General features: G+C 37.1%; 1 protein-coding gene across 1 annotated transcript in view; it reads left to right on the forward strand.

The window, feature by feature from the left end:
• SMC6 (structural maintenance of chromosomes 6) overlaps window positions 1–22,603 on the forward strand; it is a 120,332-nt gene that overhangs the window by 14,995 nt on the left and 82,734 nt on the right. The window contains exons 4-11 of the mRNA XM_011971451.1: window positions 748–853; window positions 7,206–7,342; window positions 7,906–7,967; window positions 12,565–12,645; window positions 13,668–13,769; window positions 17,752–17,871; window positions 17,972–18,070; window positions 20,789–20,935. Of these exons, the coding sequence (XP_011826841.1) occupies window positions 748–853; window positions 7,206–7,342; window positions 7,906–7,967; window positions 12,565–12,645; window positions 13,668–13,769; window positions 17,752–17,871; window positions 17,972–18,070; window positions 20,789–20,935 (854 nt within the window). The remainder of the gene's footprint in view (window positions 1–747; window positions 854–7,205; window positions 7,343–7,905; window positions 7,968–12,564; window positions 12,646–13,667; window positions 13,770–17,751; window positions 17,872–17,971; window positions 18,071–20,788; window positions 20,936–22,603) is intronic.

The raw sequence follows: 22,603 nt of genomic DNA on the forward strand, positions 1-22,603 counted from the left end.
CAAATAATGCAAGTACTTATTATGTGCTAATGTTAGGGATACAGTATTGAATGAAAGAGACAACAATCCTGTCCACATGGAGCTTACTTTTGAGGGATGTTAACAGTAGTTTCTGGCTGGGCCCAGTGGCTCACATCTATAATCACAGCACTTTGAGAGGCTGAGGCAGGAGGATTGCTTGAGAACCAGGAGTTTGAGACCACCCTGGGCAACATACCAACAGTGTGTCTCTACAAAAAAAAAAAAATTAGCTGGGCGTAGTAATGTGTGCCTGTAATCCCAGCTACTGAGGAGGCTGAGGCAGGAGGATAACTTGAGCCCAGGAGTTTGAGGTTACAGTGAGCAATGAGTGTGCCAATAAAATGTCATAAAAATTAGATGGATTAATAATATACGTGTAAATAGAGGGATACATTCATTTATTAGGTTGATAGGCCAAGGTGGTACAATGAAAGTTTTAGGTTGGAAAGGTGTCAAAACAATTTTTACCATTTTCCTTTTAGTGGCAAAAATTTGATTCCTGAAATGTACTATTTTTTTGCTAATAGCGGCAGCTCAATTTTTCATTACATATGTAACTTTTTTTTTTTAAATTGTTGCTTTGCATGGGAAGAAAATTATAGTTGAATTTTAACATTTTATTTTAAAGTGAGTCTCATTCATAAATCTTTTTGCATGACATGGTAGGAGTCAGCTTTTTCCTTTTTCTTTTAATGAATGTGATTTCTTCAACGTCTGTTTCTTTAGGTGGGAAGAGTGCAGTACTCACAGCTCTCATAGTTGGTCTTGGTGGAAGAGCAGTTGCTACTAATAGAGGATCCTCTTTAAAAGGTTTTGTGAAGGATGGACAGAAGTAAGTGTTTGCTTTCTACCATCTATTTTCAATTCTTTAGTAAGAAAATAGTTACTTTAGATTCCCAGTTCACATAGACATGACTGGAAATGAAGTGCCTTCCCAGAATAGGAGCAGAGGTGTCCTATTTTTTCATTCCTTTCTTTTACCCCTTGTTGCCGGCATGGCGCACTGTTGCCTGTTATCCTCTCAAGACAGATAGCTTTTGTAACTTACTGCCATGTGCCTGGCCATCTTGCTTCTGTTACTTGCTGAAAGAAATGGCTGTGATAAATCTATGTATCCTGTTTAACAAGTGTTTATAAACCTTGCTAATTCCTGACTCTTGACCCAAACCCAGCATCGGTGAGTCCACATTGATACGATAGTAGGGAGAGCAAAATCAGTGACCAGCCAAAGTGTCCCTGCACAAAACTGTCTTTAGCTCTCTAAGAAGTCCCAAAATAAGAATTCTACTTTTTGACTCTGATTTTATACCCTTTACCCAAGTGGGCTGCCAGTGAGTTTAATTTGAGGACCACAGTGACAGATCTGTTTGTGGTCTATCCCAGACCCTTAGTGAATAGTTATATCACTACTGTTTTTGGCTTTACGTTTATATTTCTTTTTGTCATAAGTTGCCATCACATAGCTATATATGAATTGTCCAGTTTGCATCATCATGGACTCACTGCTTTTTGCCCACTAGCTGTTCTGCCTTCAGGCTTATCTCTTCATTCTTTTCCGTACTGCCCCAGATAACCTCTGAAGGGATCTTTGTTTTTCATAACAACAAAGTGCCCCAAATGCTGTCATACATCTTCTAGCATGAGGCTACTCCCATTCCTCCTTCTCATGCCCAGTGCTGAGAACTTTTGAAACTTTCATAATTAATACTAATATCTTTTTTCTCATTCAGTAGACTTTTCCTCCTGCTCAGTGTTATATCCATTTCTCTTCTATTTTATTACTAAAAAATAGAACAAGGATAGGATGTGAATTAGACCTGCAGATTTCTTATATATTCCTCAGAAGCCTTAGGAATCTTAACCTTAAGCCAAGATTCCAAATTGACTAAAAAAAAAAGAGAAAAGATACACAGAAGATTATTTCCCATGCTCTATGGCCCTGGGAAAAAACTATTTGATAACAATTCTCCAGCATAGTTTCTGTCTCCACTTCATGGGGCCCCAGTCCAGCAAAGTCTTCCTTTTACCACAAACCAAAATGACGTTTGTAACAAAAAATTAGTTATTTTGACACCTTTAAGTTAGTAGTATCAACTCTTAGTTCAGTTCATTATATTAAAAAAAATTTTTTGTAATTATTATTATTTACTTGTCGTTAGAATCCATGAGAAATTCTTTTTTTTTGAGAGAGAGTCTCACTCTGTCTCCCAGGCTGCAGTGCAGTAGCGCAGTCTTGGCTCACTACAACCTCCACCTCCTGGGTTCAAGTGATTCTGATGCCTCGCCCTCCCAAGTAGCTGAGACTACAGCCATGCCATCATGCCTGGCTAATTTTTTTTTTTTTTTTTTTTTTAGTAGAGAAGGGTTTTTTTTTTTTTTTTAGTAGAGAAGGGGTCTTGTGATGTTGGCCAGGCTGGTCTCAAACCCCTGGGCTCAAGTGATCTACCTGCTTCAGCCTCCCAAAGTGTTGGAATTACAGGTGTGAGCCACCACACCCAGCCACAGTTCATAATACTTAACTATCCATTTCTTAGCTGTCCAAACAATCACCCAGTCTACTTGGCCAAATAGCACATTGAATTTTCAGATACAGTCTTTAGGAATAAATTATTTTTTATGCACTGTTAAATGTTTTCTCAGTTAAATACTTTTCTTTTTTTCTATTTGAAAAGTGCTTAGACCAGGGTAGAAACTTCTCTCTGAGACCTGTCCTCTGAACACTATTTAATAAAAAAAGACTAGCTTAAACAAATCACCGACTTTTAAGGACATGGCTGCCTGTAGAGTGAAATAGTAATGTATATATTTTATTTTTGCTTTTCCAGTACAAAATTGGGGGAAATATATTTTAAAACACAGTTAGTGACAGCTAAAAACTCTAACCTTAGCTCAGTCTTCTGTCTAAAAAAGTAACTAAAAGCAGAGTTTTTCCATATCTGTATTGTTCTTATCTATCCCCTCCCTCATTGAAAACATTTAGTATTTATAAAATTTCCCTTGGTTTTATAGTCCCTGATTCTGTCATCAGTTTTTTGCAGAATCAGCTCGTTGAGGTTTTTGGTTCTGTTCTTACTCTATTGCACATCTAAAGTCTATGCAGGAGTCTCACTTTACCTGAAGAATGGTTGTCAGTGTAGTCCAGCACAAGTTTGAGGTAGTTCTTCTAAGGAGTCTGTCCCTCCCTTCCCCCATCTCTAACATTACACTCACCATTTGTGACACCTGTGCTCTGGGCCGCCTTTCTTGGGAAATTTCAACTCTCCTTGGAGATGCTTGCATAATACTGTTAGGAGAAGCCAGAGAACTGCACCTTGAGACATTGCCTGGGACTCATCCTTCTAATTACCCACCAAGCCTTTGCAGTGACACAGGGGCTGAATGAATCCTCCTAATGTATCTCTTCACATGAAAACCTTTCTCAGTGACCCAAGGCCTCATGCCCTTTGCTATTTAGATTCTCTTTAAACATATACAGTTTACCGTTTCCTCCCTTGGCCTTCATAATACCAACCCTGGTAGCCTTGGGGTCTTTGCAGTAGTCTAATTTTTGACATCAACTGTGGCACAAGGGTTATAGAGGGACAAAAACTCATTCTCCTGTTTTATGTTCCTGATTTATTTAGTCAAGGAGACAGAACTTGTTACAGATGAGCTGGTGACGCAGAGAAGGAGCAGTTGTATCATCTTTTTGTATGACTTTTCTTTTTCCTTGTTCTCATCCATGTGCACAGCTGCCAGTTACTTCCACGTAGATAGATTCTTCCTGAGTTGAGAAAGAAGCTAAATTCTTACTGTGGTACTGCTTGTTTGTGTTGTCATTCTGAAAAAAATCTCATAGATAGTCTCTCTTTTCAGTTAAGGCTCTCCTGTATTTACAGGCATTGGGCTCTATGGCTGTTTGACCCAAATTAAGCATCAGCACAGACCATATCAGTGTAAAGGGGAAGACTGCAGAGCTAGTGCCCAGCTTCGTTGTCTCTGTCTTCCAGCAGAAGTGGGTTTTTTTGTTTGTTTAGCAGTAATTATGAGGCTTTTTTATAAGTGTTACTTTTTAGAAGAATTTTGCTCTCTTGTATTTATTAGATTCGTATAGCAGGCCAGGCGCGGTGGCTCATGCTTGTAATCCTGGCACTTTCGAGGCCAAGGTGGGCAGATCACTTGAGGTCAGGAGTTCAAGACCAGCCTGGCCAACATGGCAAAACCCTGTCTCTACTAAAAATAGAAAAATTAGCTGGACATGGTGGTGGGTGCCTGTAATCTCAGCTATTTGGGAGGCTGAGGCAGGAGAATCACTTGAACCTGGGAGGCGGAGATTGCAGTGAGCTGAGATCATGCCACTGCACTCCAGCCTGGGCGACAGAGCAAGACTCTGTCTCAAAAAAAAGAAAAAGAAAAGAAAACTTATATAGCAGTAGGATATCAGTGCGTCTGAAGTTCTCACTATACTAAAGATAGCTCAAATACAAGGAGTAGCTAGGAATGAAGATAAATAAAGGAAGAAGATAATAAATTTGGTAATCAAGAGAGGTGTTTGATAATTCAGAGAGCACATATATGTAGTCATTTAAGAAATGTTTTCATGAGGTACAGTAACTTAATGCAGGTAATCATACCAGCTAATGAAATAAAATATTTGTTAGCTACATTATCAGAGGCCAGCCAGCCTTCCCCTCATACTTTAGTGGTTCTCAACCTTAACTGTTCATTAGAATCAACTTAGGGAGCTTTTAAATAATCCCATTAATTGTAATTTTTCTGAAGCATATCTGTCTTAATTGGGTAATTTTGTTTTTATAGAAAAACCACACCAACTTATTCAAGGTAGCTCTAGGAAAAGATATTTACCATAAAGATGCAAGGATATATATCCATGAAACTGCAAAGAGGAAATACTGCAGGGTCTCTTGAGGGACCAGACTGAGACCCTGTAAGAACCAAGTAGTTGCATCTCTAGCTGTCTCTGTGTGTCTTGTCTCTGGGCCTCTGTCTCCCTCTCCCTCCCTTTGGTTTGTTCTGCATCTGTCCTCTCTGCACCTCCCTCACAATCCTAACTTAATTGGCTATGCTTCTGTGTGTGTGCACTATGCTCTGCTCTTTCCTGTCTCTCCTTACGAAAAGTGTACAGGTAAGTGAGTGTGTTTTTCTCTATCACTGTCTCAAGTGTGTGTACTTTCTTATTCTTTTGCTAATCTTTGTTACTGTGTGTCTTCGCATATGCAGGCATTTATAAGTCTTACTGTCCTAGTCTGTGTGTGTATGTGTGTAAGGAAGTGATCTTATGTTTTCTGTGCCTCTGGTTCACTGCCAGTATCTGTGAGTATGTATGTCTTTTTATTAGTCTGCCTAGGTGGTTTCCGAAGAGCTTATCTGTTCTATTCAGACTTTTCTATTTTCTTATCAGAGTATAATGCCCCAAATTGGTTTCTCTAGATCTAGAGGCTCCATAACTTTGTGGCTCCCAGAATTCACCATCTCTCGAGTTGATCATGTCTTAATTTGAATTTTTTAAAACCTTTTTGTTTTGAAATAATTGTAGATTTACAGAAATGTTGCAAAGATGATACAATTTTCTGTATAGCCTTCACCCAGTTTTCCTTAATGTAGATATCTTACGTAACTAAGATGCATTTATCAAAGCTATACAGTTAACATTGGTACAATATCAACTAAACTACAGACTTTTGAAATTTTTTTAACCAGATTTTCTTAGTTTGATTTTTTAAAGAAGAAAATCTGATTGCTCAGTTGGTAAAAATGTCTATATTTAGCTCAATCCCAAAAGGATAGGGTGGAAAATTATATTGTTGCTAAGCCCTTTCTGCTAGGGTACTTGTACAGAAAAGGATGGGTGAGCAACAGAACAAACACTTCAGTGTGTCTGCTGTCTTAGCAGTAGTTCACAATGAAGCTCATCTGGAATATCTCTTCCTGCATTTCCCACAAATGGGAACAGTTTTCGAGTATGATTACAAATTCACAAAAACAAGTTTGTTCTGTTAAAGGTTTCATTTAATTACCAATTAAAACACTTTTATATTAAAGGACTTTAGCATTTTGACAGATGCTTATATGTACCAGGTAAAATATCTGCTTTTATGTGTAAGGAAATTATGTATAAGGAAATAAATTATCTTTATTAATGTCCTTTATCAGCATCTTTGTTTTTCTACCAAGTCTTATTTTAACACAAGTTGGAGTACACAGATAAAGATTTTTTTTTTTTTACCCCTATAGATCTTAAAATATGCATGGCTGTAAGTCCCTAAAACATCTTTAAAACTTTAAAAACTATAATAGAGCCTATTGGTTAGGCAGATTTATACTCATTATTTTTAATGCCAGTAAAGAAATTTTGGGCTTTAGTTTCTTTTTTTTGAGATAGAGTCTCTCTGTCGCCCAGGCTGGAGTGCAATGGTACGATCTCAGCTCACTGCAACTTCTGCCTCCCAGGCTCAAGCGATTCTCCTACATCAGACTCCCGAGTAGCTGGGAATACAGGCATGCACTACCGTGCCTGGCTAATTTTTGTATTTTTTGTAGAGATAGGGTTTTGCCATGTTGGCTAGGCTGGTCTCAAACTCCTGACCTCAAGTGATCCACCCACCTTGGCCTCCCAGAGTGATGGGATTACAGGTATGAGCCACTGTGCCCAGCCTAGTTACATTTCTTGATATCAAATGGTTTTATGTTTTATTGCCAAGTACTTGAAAAATTAAAATTACCTTTCTTAATTCTAATCCTCTTTGAAAATGTTACTACTTTACCATAATTTTTACTTCATCATTCTTTAAAGGCCTACTGTCAAGCATGATGCTTTATATAACTTATAGTAGTCAGGCAGTATAATGTTGATTACGTGATTTTTACAGGAAAATGTATAACATCTACATGTCTTAAAACAACCGAAACTTAATGGTTTTTGTCAAATGTGCTATATGGATAGAATAGTCAGTCAATTATTTTTTATGAAGCATCACTTATTCTCAACTTTATTTTTTCGTTAGGCACAGTATCGTTAACGTTATGCTATAGTGAACAATCAGTGTCAGCTATTGATGTAAAGCTAATTTGCAAATGAATTGGCCAAATTATTCGGTGGTTTTGAAAATTTTGAAAATTGTGGCAACCTACTATTGTAATTACACTGTATCTTCATGTAATTTAGCTTAACCTCATTGTTTCAGCTCTGCAGATATCTCAATAACATTGAGGAACAGAGGAGATGATGCCTTTAAAGCCAGTGTGTATGGTAACTCTATACTTATACAGCAACACATCAGCATAGATGGAAGTCGATCTTATAAACTTAAAAGTGCAACAGGTTTGTTTTGATTCTCTTTTCATTTATTGTAAAATATTAGGAAATACCCAATTAGAAAGAATTAGATGACTGTTGGTATTGATTGAACTGTCTTCCTTGTAACATGATTGGTTGTAAGTGTGTGTGTATTACACATGATTGTTTTACCCCAGGATATTATGGCACCAAAAGCATGATTAGCAGAACTGGGGATTATTTGAAACAGGTTGTGCCATTTTGTTTTCACCTACAGACTTCCTGTCACACCAGGGTTTTTATAAATGATTAGCAAAAGTGCAAAATGACATAAAAGAAGAGGTGAGCATTTAGTTTTTGAAGAGTGATGGATGAGGAGCAAAATATGTTTAGTTATGGGAACAAGATAAGCACCATTATTGCATGTGGGTACTTTTTCTTCCTCTGTACTTGTGCCGTGTTCATTCATGTTTATGCATATTCAATGGTACCTTTCTTGATGATGCAATGAAAGCTAATTAATATTTATATTTTGTAAGTAACTATACATTTTTTCTGTGTTATGCCCTAGAAACAGTTTGGTTATTTCATATGTTTCTCATAACTAGGCTCTGTGGTTTCCACTAAGAAAGAAGAGCTGATTGCAATTCTTGATCATTTTAACATCCAGGTAATTGCTGAATTTGTGTTTCAGATTAATTCATACAGCTTGTCATTTTTTAGTGTGATTTCACTTGTGTAGAAAAAAATTTAAATGGCCTCATATGAGTAAGTTGACCACAGGAAGCATATGTGTAACTATTATCAGTGAAGTTGTTTAAAATTTACTAATTTGGCTGGGTGCAATGGCTCACACCTGGAATCCCACACTTTGGGAGACTGAGGTAGGTGGATCACCTGAGGTCAGGAGTTCAAGACCAGCCTGGCCAACATGCTGAAACCCCTTCCCTAATAAAAATACAGAAAAAAAAAAATTAGCTGGGCGTGGTGGCGGGCACCTGTAATCCCAGCTACTAGGGAGGCTGAGGCGGGAGAATCATTTGAACCCAGGAGGTGGAGATTGCAATGAGCCAAGATTGTGCCACTGCACTCCAGCCTGGGCAACAAGAGTGAAACTCCATCTCAAAAAAAAAAAAAAAAATTATTAATTCAACACAGGATTGTCAATACATAATATAACACCTCTAATTTGATAGAGCAGTCAAGAACATTTAGTCTATACTACTCTAGGCTAAAATTTATCTTAATAAGGATGTCAGGTTTCTTTGCTTTTTGCTGTCCTAGTCAAAATAGCATCATTGTTCCCTAAACTCAGTTGCCAAACTCTTCTCTTTTTTTCCTGGATGAGTGTTTAGCTTCTAAAGTTACTAAATTCTTAAAGAAAATTTATTCTAGAAAGATAAAGCATTTCTCTATTTCGGAGCTACTGATCACACTTGTAGGGGACAAGGCTTGAGTCCTTTCTGCTAAGATACTTTGGCTAAATTAATTGATAATAGGGTACATGTGGTTCTGTAAACATTTACACTAGAATTACCTTTAGAAGACACCTAATCCAGGCTGTTTGTTTTGTAGATGAGAAACTGGGAGCTACCAAAAATAAATTTATATTTAAGGCTGTCTAGACGTGGTTACTGGTAGAACCTGGATTTGGGATCCAGGCATCCCTGTTTCATTCTACTGCTCTATCCATTGTGCAATACTGCCTCGTTACAGAATTAAGAACTCCAAGATTCGCGATCAAAGAAAAAGAACAATTAGGAGTCTGGGTCTCTTTTCCACTTTGGTTTAGAACAAAGGGTACAGAACTTCCTGTGGTGGTGGAAATGTCCTGTATTTATGCTGTTCAGTGGGGTAACCATTAGCCACATGTGGTTCTTGACTACTTGAAATTGTGACTAAGAAATTGAAGTTTTAATTGTATTTTTTTAAGTAGAATAAGCCACACATGGCAAATGGGCCTGCTGCATATCAGACAGTACAAGTTTAGGAAAAATAATTCTTAAAATCTAGAGAAAAGCAGGTACAGCAAATGAATTTCAGACTAGAATGCAGGACAATGTATTAGAATCAGGAAAACCAAGAGTTAGAGTTTATGGAATCATAGGTGTTGGGAAAATCTGAAGGGCATTCAGTATACTGTATAAATACTGTGTATTTACCCTGTGTAGAATCTCCACCAGGTTTTCCTGCGCAGGTTCTTGAAAGGATAATGGGGAAATCACCTCTGTCCAAGGCTGCTTCCTTCTGTGGACAGCTGTATTTATTAGAAAGTTTTCATTATGAGGAAAATTGAAAAAAAGCATATTTCTCTAAGCTCTCACTTCCTTGGGGAATGTAAAACATGTTATTCTCTGTTGAAATACTTAAAGATTCCTGGTCCTTTTTCTTCCGTGGTTTACTTAATGAGTAACAAAAGATTCAGTTTCATTGATTAAAATGCAGAAGATCTAGAGCCATGCCACAGGTAGATGTGGAGCACTTGAAGAGTGGGTAGCTCAAATTGAGATATGCAGTAATGTGAAATACACACCAGATTTTGAAAACTTAATATAAAGGAATAACTTAGTTTTTTATATTGATTACATGTTACAATGATAATATTTTGGTTATATTGGATTAAAAATATGTTATTAAATTTCACCTATTTCTCTATATTTTTAATGTGGCTACTAGAACATTTAAAATTGTATGTGTGGGCTGGGTGCAGTGGCTCACGTCTGTTATTCCCACACTTTGGGAGGCTGAGACCGATGGATCACCTGAGGTCGGGAGTTCGAGACCAGGCTGGTCAACATGGTGAAACACTATCTCTACCAAAAAACACAAAAATTAGGCAGGCATGGTGGCACATGCCTTTAGTCCCAGCTACTCGAGAGGCTGACATGGGAGAATTGTTTGAACCCAGGAGGCGGAGGTTGCAGTGAGCCGAGGTCACGCCACTGCACTCCAGCCTGGGTGACAGAGTGAGACCCTGTCTCAAAAAAAAAAAAAAAAAAATTGTGGGTGACTTGCATTATATTTTTCTTAGACAGTGTTGGTCTAGAATAACCAGGAGGGAAGAGGGTATTTAATGTCTTTAAGTACCTGATCATATTTGTCTTCTGTGCCTCCGTTTCTTATCCTCTTTCTGAAGTTTACCTGTTTTTGCTTTTTGCTTTTTTCAGGGTTCTGACAGATAGAGCTACAACATGCTTTTTTTTGGTTTGATTTTAGAGACTGGGTTTTGCCATGTTGCCCAGGCTAGTCTTGAACTCCTGGCCTCAAGCGATCCTCACACCTTGGCTCTGGCCTCCCAAAGTGCTGGCATGAGCCTTGGGACAGGGTCTCACTCTGTCGCCCAGGCTAGAATGCAGTAGCATGATCATGACTCCCTGCAACCTCCACCTCTCAGGCTCAAGTGATCCTCCACCTCAGCCTCCTGAGAGCTGGTACTACAGGCGGGTACCACTACACCCGGCTAATTTTTGTACTTTTTGTAGAGACGGGGTTTCACCATGTTGCCTAGGCTGGTCTTGAACTCCTGGGCTCAAGCAATCCACCTGCCTCAGCCTCCCAAAGTGCTGAGATTATAGGTATGAACCACTGTGCCTGGCCAAGATTCTTAAATAATCCCAAGAGTAGTATAAGAAGTAGGAACTCCATTTCAAAAACAGTGAAAAAGGTGTAGAGAAATGAATATAAACTTTGGTGAAGCTTTTAATTGAAAGTTGACGTTAAGATGTTTGTTATTAGAGCTACTACTGCATTAGGTCTATTAAGCGGTCAGATGCAGTATGAAATGATGAGCTGGGGTGCTTTGTGAAAAAATATGTGGCAGATGGTGTCAGGTCTGTATAATAAGAAACATGTCACGTGTAAAGTTTTGTTTATAACTACATAAATGTTTTTTATTATCTTAGAAGAGAGGCCCAACATTTTACTTAAGAGAAATGTTTTAACCATTGGTATACCAACAAATTATACAATATTTATTTCATAGACAGTAAACATGAAGGGTTTAAAGTTTTTTTCATTTATACGATAACCTTAGGATTATTTTTAACATGTAAACTGATTTGTTAGTAATTGACTAACATTTAACATGTAAACTTATTTGTTAGTAATTGAGTAATGACCCTGAATCTTTTTGAAAAAAGTTGTATTTTTTCTATACTTTTCCAATTTATTTTGATATCTTAACTTGTTAGGTGTATTAGGGTTCTCTACAGGGACAGAATGAATAGGAGATATATATGGTTTTAAGTATTAACTCACATGATCACAGGGTCCCACAATAGGCTGTCTGCGAGCTGAGGAGCAAGGAAAGCCAATCCACATCCCAAAACTGAAGAACTTGGAGTCCAATGTTTGAGAGCAGGAAGCATCCAGTTTTAGGGAAAGATGTAGGTTGGGAGGCTAGGCCAGTCTAGTCTTTTCAAGTTTTTCCGCCTGCTTTGTATTCCAACCGCCCTGGCAGCTGATTAGATGGTGCCCACCCAGATTAAGGATGGGTCTGCCTTTCTTGGCCAGTGACTCAAATGTTAATCTCCTTTGGCAATACCCTTGGGGACACACCCAGAATCAATACTTTGCATCCTTCAATCCAATCAAGTTGACACTCAGTAATAACCGTCACGTTAGCCAAAGGTAGTTTCATTCAAGCAATGACTAGTTTCCAAAAGAGAGAAAGACTTCATTATTTTCATTTGTTTTACAATATCCTCATGAAGGAATAATATGAAGAACTTCTATAAGAAAAATAAACAACACTTGTTATCATGATTCTGATTAGAAATAACTGAATTGAACTGTGTTTAACTGGAGTAACTGACTTGTCCAAGGCTACATAGGAAGTTAGCAACAGAACTCAAACAAGAACCCAAGGTGGCTGACTCCTTACCATGGTAGGACTCTTCCCATTCTGCTAGCCCATGATTAACCATTGGCATGAGGGTGATATTCTATACAGCAGGTAAGAAGTGAAAAACTTTTTAATAAAAACACTTTTTCACAGGGTTCTTGTGCTTGTGCCCTCATGTACTGGTAGAATATTGAATTTTAACTATACCATGTATGTTGGTATAATGAAATTTTAAATTATTTTTCCTGCATTATAGATTTCTAATTTTTTTTTTTTTAGTATTTTTATCCTAATGTTATAACCTTTGGCTATTACTTGGCCTTCCTGATGGCACCATAGGTCACTTGTAATGTGTGTTTCAGTTTTTACCTATCTTTAAAGCATTAAAGTAAAATATTCAAAAATGACTTTTTGTTTGTTTGAGGTGGATAATCCAGTTTCTGTTTTAACACAAGAAATGAGCAAGCAGTTCTTACAGTCTAAAAATGAAGGAGACAAATACAAAGTAAGTGGCACCAAGGTAATATAAACCCATTTAAAAAGAGTACCTTTAGGCATATTGTAAACAGTATTCTTGCTCACATAATGGAGTCTGAGTTTTTTTTGTTTTCCTTAAAGCCATCTGTTTAAAGTAATTCAATTTCCTAGATTAGGAAATTGTTAAGTAAGATGGGGGTATAATTTTTTTAAATCTCTGTTTTTACTTTTTGGCTTTTAATTCTTAATCTTTAAGGAAATACAGGGTAACAGTTGCTCCTACATACATAATAACTTGTAAATCTTTTTTTTTTTTTTTCTTTTTAAGAAAATAGAGTTATTTTCTTAAAAATAACTAGATAGAGTGCAGTGGTGCAATCTCGGCTCCCTGCAACCTCCACCCCTCAGGTTTAAGTGATTTTCGTGCCTTAGCCTCCCAAGGAGCTGGGGTTACAGGCATGTGACACCATGTCTGGCTAATTTTTGTATTTTTAGTAGAGACGGGGTTTCACCTGTTTGGCCGGGCTGATCTCGAAATCCTGGCCTCAAGTGATCACCCGCTTTGGCCTCCCAAAGTGCTGGGATTGCAGGTATGAGCCAGTGTGCCTGTAAATCTTAAACTATTAAAAACTTTAAAAGCTAACAATATACTTGACTATACTGCTAAATATTCTGTGTAGTCTTTTGAGTGAGTTTTGGTATTTCTTATTCTAAAAATTTAAGATATTACTAAGACCAAGGATGCCAGTCTTTTCAGCTGTTTTTGCTTAAATAATGGCAATAGTGAAAATGAGCTTATTATCACACCCCACAGTGTTTTCTTTCATGGAGTTTTAGGAGCTTTTGCAAATGAACATGTGGATGTGAGCATGGTTCAGTAAATTTGAATCTGAAATGTATTCTTTTGTGTTTGTGTGATTGCTTATGTTTTTAATGTCTTTTTAGATCATTGATCTAAAAGTTTTCAGAGACCAAATTTTTCTTTTTCTTTTTAACAGTTCTGTGGAAGTTTACAAACTCCTAATTGCGTTTTTTTGTTGTTGGTAATAGTTCTTCATGAAAGCAACGCAACTTGAACAGATGAAGGAAGATTATTCATACATTATGGAAACAAAAGAAAGAACAAAGGAGCAGATACATCAAGGGGAAGAGGTTTGTAAAGAGTTAATGTAAATCTTTTTGGGATCAGCCAAATTCCTATAGTAATTACAGTAAATGATATTGTAAAACTATGCATCTGTATATTTATATAAAACTACTACTATTTTTATAGCACTCTGAAGTATATGCAATGTAGTGTTTATATTCCGGGTATTAATTAGCTGTTACTTTTTTATTTTGTAATAATGAGTACGTACATGTCTTACTTTCTCTATTAGATTATAAGCTGGAGAACAGGGCGGTATCTTACATACTTATCCTCTGATAATATGACTAATGGGTTCCACAATAAGGTATGGTAGTTTAAGTAGTTTAAAAAGTGCAGTATTTCTTCTGGGATAATAAGCACAAGCTTCAAACTGTTATTAAACATAGTATACATTTATAATTATATACCGTAATCTACAAATCATAGTAATTATAACTCTAGTAAAATGTTAACATTCCTTAAGCAACTGGTAGGTTGGTAGCAGCTGTGACATCCTTACTCACCAGGCTTGGCAGCTGTGCAGATTTGCTTGCACTTTAAATCACTGATGCCAGCCATGACTTATTTCAATTTGTTTTTAAATCTGTTATATTTTGTTCTTATACTTTCTTCTTCAGATTCCTGAAGATCCAACTTTCTGTGTGATAATCAGAGACCTCAAAATTTTAAGGCTTATGTTATAGCTGTTTATCCAGTGTATTAAGTCCCACCAATTTTATGTAATTCCATATATTGTTCTTTTGTTAGTTTTATATAACCTGTTGAATTTTCATCAACTTTGTAGCTTGTCCTTTTGAGGTAGGATTGTACTAATGATTAAAGTCAAATTCATTATATTATACTCACCTTTTTACTTCACATTTTTGAAGAATGCGTATTTTAAGTTAGGTCTATAGTTATGTGTTTCGTTAAATGAAAACTCAAAAATTAAGGATGAGTATATTTATTTTTATTTCCCACATTATCCTTTTAAACCTGGGTTATGTAGTGGTGTTTAAGGAGCTACTATAAACCACAAAAATACTAAAGCACACTTTCTTGGAATATCAGTGTTATTGTTGGGGAAGGGAAATACTTGTATACTCAAACAAACTGTACATACCATGTGTTACATTTATTATTTTCAATATAATAAATCAGGACTTGAAATAAATTTGTTTGTTTCAGACCACTTGGGATTAAACACTTATTTTCTCCATGGTATACAAAGTATGCCAATAACAATTAAAGATATTGTAATTATGAAGTATAAGGAGCACTTCCCTAAATTATGTAGGAGAATTCCTGATGCATAATATGCACTCAGTGAGAACTTTTCTCTTAATTGGTGAAATACCCTGTATTCTCAAAATAAACTCTTGGTTTGAATTATTAAATCTTTAAGAAATAGTATGTAAAGGCTAGAAGCTAGAATAATCATTCAGTCGATAAATATTAAGTTCTTACCATGTGCCTTATAGCATCGTGCTTTGGCCATGGTCATATAATGACAAATAAATAGGATTCTTGGGATCATAGACCTAGTTATTCGGCAGGAAACATAGATGGTAAATAATTTGAGTATGGTGACTACTAAAAAAGATGTAGACTAGGCAACAGCACTTAATAGGGTACTGGCAGTGACGGGGGCAGTCATGATAGGGGAGTTATTAAGGAAGTGATGCCTAAGAAGAAAACTGAAGGATGAGTAATACCAGGCAAAGGATGGTGAGGGTAAGGCAGGATGTTCTAAGAAATAGCGTGGTTAAAGCCTCAGGGGCAAGAAAGCATGTGTTCTTTTAAAAAAACTAGAAGAATTCCAGTTTGGCTAGAGTGTAAAACACAGGTGTGAGAGATGAGAGGCCAGGTTGTGGAGGACCTTATAAAATTTACGGGGCAATAGAAGACATGAAAATGGATGACTTCATTAATTGTGTATTTTCAGTAGATTACTCTGCTATACAAGAGAATAAACTGCTATAAGGAGAGAAGAGATGTGGAAAGATAGATAAAGAAGCCATTATCATTGTCCAGAGACATAATGATGGCTTAAGTTAAGGATATTGGCAGTAGTAGGAAAGAGAACTTTGAAATGATGTAGGCAAATGTTGTAGTGGACATGGAGAAGTAAAGTTAAGACAGAGTCATCAGAGGTGACTGAATGACCTCCAAATTAATTACTTTAGTAGTAGAGTAAGTTTATTGAAATAGGAAGTTTGGGAAGAAAAGCCAGTTTTTCTTTTTTTTCGTTTTTTTAAAGAAAGCTGAATTATATTTTGAACACATTAATTTTGAGGTTTTCAAATTAATTTCCACATTAACTTCCAAGTGGAAATATGAAGTGGGAAGTTGGATATGTAAATTAAGAATAGAGTCAGGTCTGGCCTCAATAAAAATATGGGAGTTGTCAGTGTGCTATTAGTATATAAGCCAAAAGAATAATTTAGATTGCTGAGATAGGGGAAAAGTGGGGCCAGGCCTGAACCATGAGAAATTCTCATGAAAGCCATGAGAAGCCAAGGGCAGAGAGATTTTGAGAAGGAACAAGTCATGACCGTGAGATGTACCTGTGGTCCGACACTACATGAATTGAAAAAACTCACTGTATTTAATGACATAATCTTCATAGATGACTATGGCAAGGTGGGTTTCAGTAGCAGTGAAAACAGTAGCCAGATTTGTGGAACTGGAAAATGTGAGGAGATGGAGGAGATAGAGACAATTTTCATGAAACTTGGATAGAAAGGGAAGAAGAATTTTAGAGGAGGAGGTGGTGCCAAGGGATGGGTATTGGTGGTTTTGTTTGTAAGTTGGAAAGATGAGCAAGTAGTGATGAACATGAGTCATAAAGAGGGTAAAGTGGAAACAAAGATGAAAAGATGTGATGGAAAAATCAGTGGATTTAGACTTTTGAGAAGATAGAAAAGGGGTACAATCCAAGATATAGGTAGAGGATGATATGGGTCTTAAATATGAGGCCACCTTTCTTTTGTTGCAAAAGGAAGGGATGACTGCTTTAGATTTGTAGTTAAGATTGTTGAGGGAGTTTCTGTCTGATGGCTTCTAAATTATCTGAAGCTGGAGAGGGGGAATGAATGAGGGAATGTGGTGGCAGGGTATATGAGGTTTGAAGAGAGTGATAATAGATTGAAAGAATTTTGTAGAATGGGAAAGTGCATTAGATAGGGAAACAAAGTAAGGTCTACAGTGTTCAGGCCCTAGTTGACTCTGGTAAGCATGAATGAAGGGGAGAGGCTGTCTACCCAGGTGTACAGAATATGAGATCTATAAGCTCCAGAAATTGTTTGAATATCACGGTATTTGATATTTGGTGATTTTTAATTAATTATTAAAAGTGAACTTAGTTCCTGGCCAACATGGTGAAACCCCGTCTCTACTAAAAATACAAAAACTAGCTGGGCGTGGTGGTGCTTGCCTGTAGTCCCAGCTACTTGGGAGGCTGAGGCTGGAGAATCGCTTGAACCTGGGAGGTGGAGGTTGGAGTGAGCCGAGATTGTGCCATTGCACTCCGGCCTGGTGACAGAGTGAGACTCTGTCTCAAAAAAAAAAAAGTGACCTTAGTTAAGAAAATTATAACTTGTTTGATTTTCAGAAATAAATTTCTCCTGATCCTTACATTCTCTTTGGAATGCCTACTGACTATACTTTGAAGAACAGACCATCATGTCTATCAGATAGGGAATAAAGAGGGAAAATGGGAAAGTGAGTTTTGGGATTTCTCTATATTTGCATAGTCCTGAACTTTTAATTCCTTTGCTCTTCATCTGAAGAGTATTTGGCCATTTTTATAGTGCAGAAATTCACAAAATTATTGGACTTATTAAAAGTATACCGAAGAATCAAGAATAAAAAAAAAAAAGTTATTTTTAAACAAATCTTTGTGTAGTAGTTGTTTAGGCATTGTTTTTAAAAGAAATAGATTTGCAAAAATGTGTTTTTTCAACATTTATAAAAAATATGTCCCTTCCGTTTTCTTTTTTTAAGCGGCTTACTGAACTAAAGCGCCAGTGTGTAGAGAAAGAGGAACGTTTTCAAAGCATTGCTGGTTTAAGTACAATGAAGACTAATTTAGAGTCCTTGAAACATGAAATGGCTTGGGCAGTGGTAATTATCACTTAATTACTTGTTCACATATATATGGGATCTGCAGAATATATTTGGTTATTACTGTTAATCTTATCAATTTGGTATATAATTTTTTTAGGTCAATGAAATTGAAAAACAGTTGAATGCTATCAGAGATAATATCAAAATTGGAGAAGATCGTGCTGCTAGACTTGACAGGAAAATGGAAGAACAGCAGGTAATTACAGTTTTTTAAATGCAGATTTAATAGGTTGAATCATATGAAATTGCTGATATTAGACTATTTATGACCCACTAAACTGGCAGTTTCAGACTGTATGTTTGTCTATATTTGAATTTATTGCTTAGGTGAAATAGACCTAAACTTGTTTTCAAGGCCTGTTGTGGTAACTGTCTTTTGAAAAGAATATTCTATCTATGATAAGCCTGTCTGAGGCTAGGGCTCTAGAACTCATGCATATTGTCAGTGGAACTTTGTTACTGACAAGACATATAAGAAGAGCCTGAAGCTTTTACTCTTTGGTTCATTAAGGAGTTTAAACACAAACAGACCTGAGAAATAAAGGGGTGCTAGAATAATATAAATTAGAATCACATTAAAGGTAGCTATCAGAAAGTATGAGAACTCAGAACTGAAAACAATGCCCAGAGATTGCCAAGGGAACTGAGATTTATGGTCCAGAACCAAGATGGCCTGTCAGAGGATTTCATATAGGTGGAAGGCAAGTGGGATTCATTGTTAGGTCTTTTAAGGTTAATTTCAGCCTGACATCTAAGTGCAGGTAGAAACTGCCCTATCTAAAATTCAAGAAAGTCACCAAAGTCTTCCACATGGGCCTAGAGGTTACAGAAGTTGAGTGTCAAATAAAGGCAGTCATTCTTTGTTGGGGCTTTCCATGTGGACCTTTTTACCATTCAGCAGATCCACTCTTTATACTCACTGTTTCTTTTTTGAACAGCTGTATTGAGATACCATTCATTTACCATATAATTCACCCATGTAAAGTGTGTAATTGACTGGGTTTTAGTATATTCACAAGGTTGAGCAGCCAGCACTGTGGGGTTTCTCATGCTGTAATGCCAGAAGCAGAACTCCTAGTTTTTTTTTTCTTTACTCCCCTTCCCCCGCAAATGTACTCAATATGTCAGTGTAGCTTACTTACCTCTTAGCATTTTCTCTATTTTGCTTAGGAAATTTATTTCTGGCCCCCAAGCTTGGCTGTGGTATAGAATGTAATCTTTCCTAGCTTGCTTTTTTCTGTCTGCCTCTAAGATGAGCAGATTGATCTTTTTTTCTTTTAAGGTTTATGACATTAATTCATCAGAGGTAATAGATGAGTATGTAAAAATAGGTAAAGATAGGACACTTAGTGATTTGTGGGCTAAGTTTCTTACTCCCTCTTCAGGCAGTAAGTGGAATTTCAACGCTTTCCACCTCTCACCTTAAATTTTCATTTCTGAGAGAATACTCTGAAATTTTCATCAAGTATGTTTCTCTTCTCACCCTCATTTCTCAGCTTATCATCAGGTAAGGCCTTAAATACTTTCCTCCTCAAGCATTTCGCAGTCTAAGATGGAATCCAGTCTGAGTAACAGCTGCTCACCTCTTTTTTAAATGGGAAAGGAGGATCATAAGGCTAGGTGATGTTTAGTTTAGTAGGCCTTTTTCTCTGTTTAAGCGTTTGCATACTGTATGTAGTAAATGGCAAATTTCTGGAGGGTAAGGACTATCTTATTTTATCTTTATATCCTTTCCGTCTTGTCTTACATAAAGCCTTTCACATTGTGTGTGCTTGATTATTGCCTGTAGAATGACTATTAAATGGAAGATTTCTGAAGAAACAGTGTCTAAAGCAGACTTTAAACTTTTGTTAATTTAAAACTGAAAAATAATATGAATTATGTTTAGTTTGTATAAAACCTGGATCCAGCTTTCATTTTTATTAAAAAGCAATTCCTCTACTCATTGTCCTTGGGTGCTTTCATGTTTTAATGGCAGAGTTGAATTGTTTTAGGAGAGACCATGTGGCCCACAAAGCCTGAAGTGTACACTATCTAGCCTCTTATAGAAAGATTTGCTGACCCCGATCGAAATAGTGCTCATATATGTTCCTTCTCATCAGTCCCTATTGTTAGCATCCCATTTTGGTCCCTAATTGTCTTTGATCCATAACATTATATTAACTACTTACTGAAATCTTTTCCTTTGATTTTTCTGTCTACCCTGTGTTCCAAGTGCTTCCAGAGTAATCTAACACGCAGATTTAGGAGATAAGAGACAGACTTAGGCTGTCTTCCTGTTTTCTAGAAGATTAAGTTGTAAGCTGTTCATTGTAGAATGCAAGGCCCTTCTACCCCTTCATCTCATCTCCTACCATTATCCTATGAATTTAAGCTCTAGCAATATTTAATTTCTAAAATATGAATACCTTTGTACATGCTCTTTCCTCTGCCTCTAACACCCTTCCTCAACTTATTTCCTGGTACACTTAGATTAATTTTTAAAATCTCAGCTCAAAATACTACTTCCTCTTTGAAGGCATTCCTGACTTTTTCTGGCCAACCTCTGGTTTGTCTCTCTGTGCTCCCACAATTAAGAATAAATGTACCCTACTTTAGCATTATTGTATACAGACCGTATCATCAGTTTGTGTTCTGTTTTTCTGCTAAATTATCTCTCTCTCTCTTATGTTATCTGAGGACATTTGTTATCACGTCTTTGTATCCCTAGAGGATAGCACATTTGTTGCATAACTAACTGTGGGTTAAGATCAAATTATATTATAGTATTTTATATAATGTTATGTTACTGTGTTTATTTGCCTAAAGTCTTGAGTGAAGTTAAATTTGTTATTGGTATATGAACTATAGATAATTATTTTTAAAAATTCTCTCTGTTGAAAAAATATACTTTAATAATGTTATTTTCTTAAAGGTCAGACTTAATGAAGCAGAACAAAAGTACAAGGATATTCAAGACAAACTAGAAAAGATTAGTGAAGAGACAAATGCACGAGCACCAGAATGTATGGCATTGAAAGCAGATGTCGTTGCTAAGAAAAGGGCCTATAATGAAGCTGAGGTGAGAGAAATTTTCTAAACTGAAATATTAAAAGCCACACAGCAAATATAAAGATTGTTCTTCTATCTTTTTAAATTATATTTTGTTGTTTTGAAACAGTCTTGCTCTGTCACGCAGGCTGGAGTGCTGTGGCGCCATCACAGCTCACTGCAGCTTCTACCTCCTAGGCACACGCTATCCTCCCACCTCGGCCTCCTGAGTAGCTGGGTCTACAGACATCTGTCACCATGGCTGGCTAAATTTTTTTGTATTTCTTGTAGAGACAGGATTTTGCCACATTGTCCAGGCTGGTCTTGAACTCCTGACCTTAAGTGATCTACCTGCCTCAGCCTCCCAAAGTGCTGGGATTACAGGTGTGAGCCTCTGCACCCAGCCTCTTCTATTTTTTTATTATTATTTTTTTGAGACGGAGTCTCACCCTGTCGCCCAGGCTGGAGTGCAGTGGCACAGTCTTGACTCACTGCAACCTCCGCCTCCCGGGTTTAAGCGATTCTCCTGCCTTAGCCTCCTGAGTAGCTGGGACTATAGGGGCGTGCCACCACACCTGGCTAATTTTTTGTATTTTTAGTAGAGATGGGATTTCACCGTGTTAGCCAGGATGGTCTCGATCTCTTGACCTCGTGATCCACCCACCTTGGCCTCCCAAAGTGCTGGGATTACAGGCGTGAGCCACAGCACCCAGCCTCTTCTATTTTTTTATTATTATTTTTTTGAGACGGAGTCTCACCCTGTCGCCCAGGCTGGAGTGCAGTGGCACAGTCTTGACTCACTGCAACCTCCGCCTCCCGGGTTTAAGCGATTCTCCTGCCTTAGCCTCCTGAGTAGCTGGGACTATAGGGGCGTGCCACCACACCTGGCTAATTTTTTGTATTTTTAGTAGAGATGGGATTTCACCGTGTTAGCCAGGATGGTCTCGATCTCTTGACCTCGTGATCCACCTCTGAAGAAACAGTGTCTAAAGCAGACTTTAAACTTTTGTTAATTTAAAACTGAAAAATAATATGAATTATGTTTAGTTTGTATAAAACCTGGATCCAGCTTTCATTTTTATTAAAAAGCAATTCCTCTACTCATTGTCCTTGGGTGCTTTCATGTTTTAATGGCAGAGTTGAATTGTTTTAGGAGAGACCATGTGGCCCACAAAGCCTGAAGTGTACACTATCTAGCCTCTTATAGAAAGATTTGCTGACCCCGATCGAAATAGTGCTCATATATGTTCTTTCTCATCAGTCCCTATTGTTAGCATCCCATTTTGGTCCCTAATTGTCTTTGATCCATAACATTATATTAACTACTTACTGAAATCTTTTCCTTTGATTTTTCTGTCTACCCTGTGTTCCAAGTGCTTCCAGAGTAATCTAACACGCAGATTTAGGAGATAAGAGACAGACTTAGGCTGTCTTCCTGTTTTCTAGAAGATTAAGTTGTAAGCTGTTCATTGTAGAATGCAAGGCCCTTCTACCCCTTCATCTCATCTCCTACCATTATCCTATGAATTTAAGCTCTAGCAATATTTAATTTCTAAAATATGAATACCTTTGTACATGCTCTTTCCTCTGCCTCTAACACCCTTCCTCAACTTATTTCCTGGTACACTTAGATTAATTTTTAAAATCTCAGCTCAAAATACTACTTCCTCTTTGAAGGCATTCCTGACTTTTTCTGGCC

Source organism: Mandrillus leucophaeus, unplaced genomic scaffold (genome assembly GCF_000951045.1).
Source record: "Mandrillus leucophaeus isolate KB7577 unplaced genomic scaffold, Mleu.le_1.0 Scaffold122, whole genome shotgun sequence".
Taxonomy (NCBI): Eukaryota; Metazoa; Chordata; class Mammalia; order Primates; family Cercopithecidae; genus Mandrillus; species Mandrillus leucophaeus.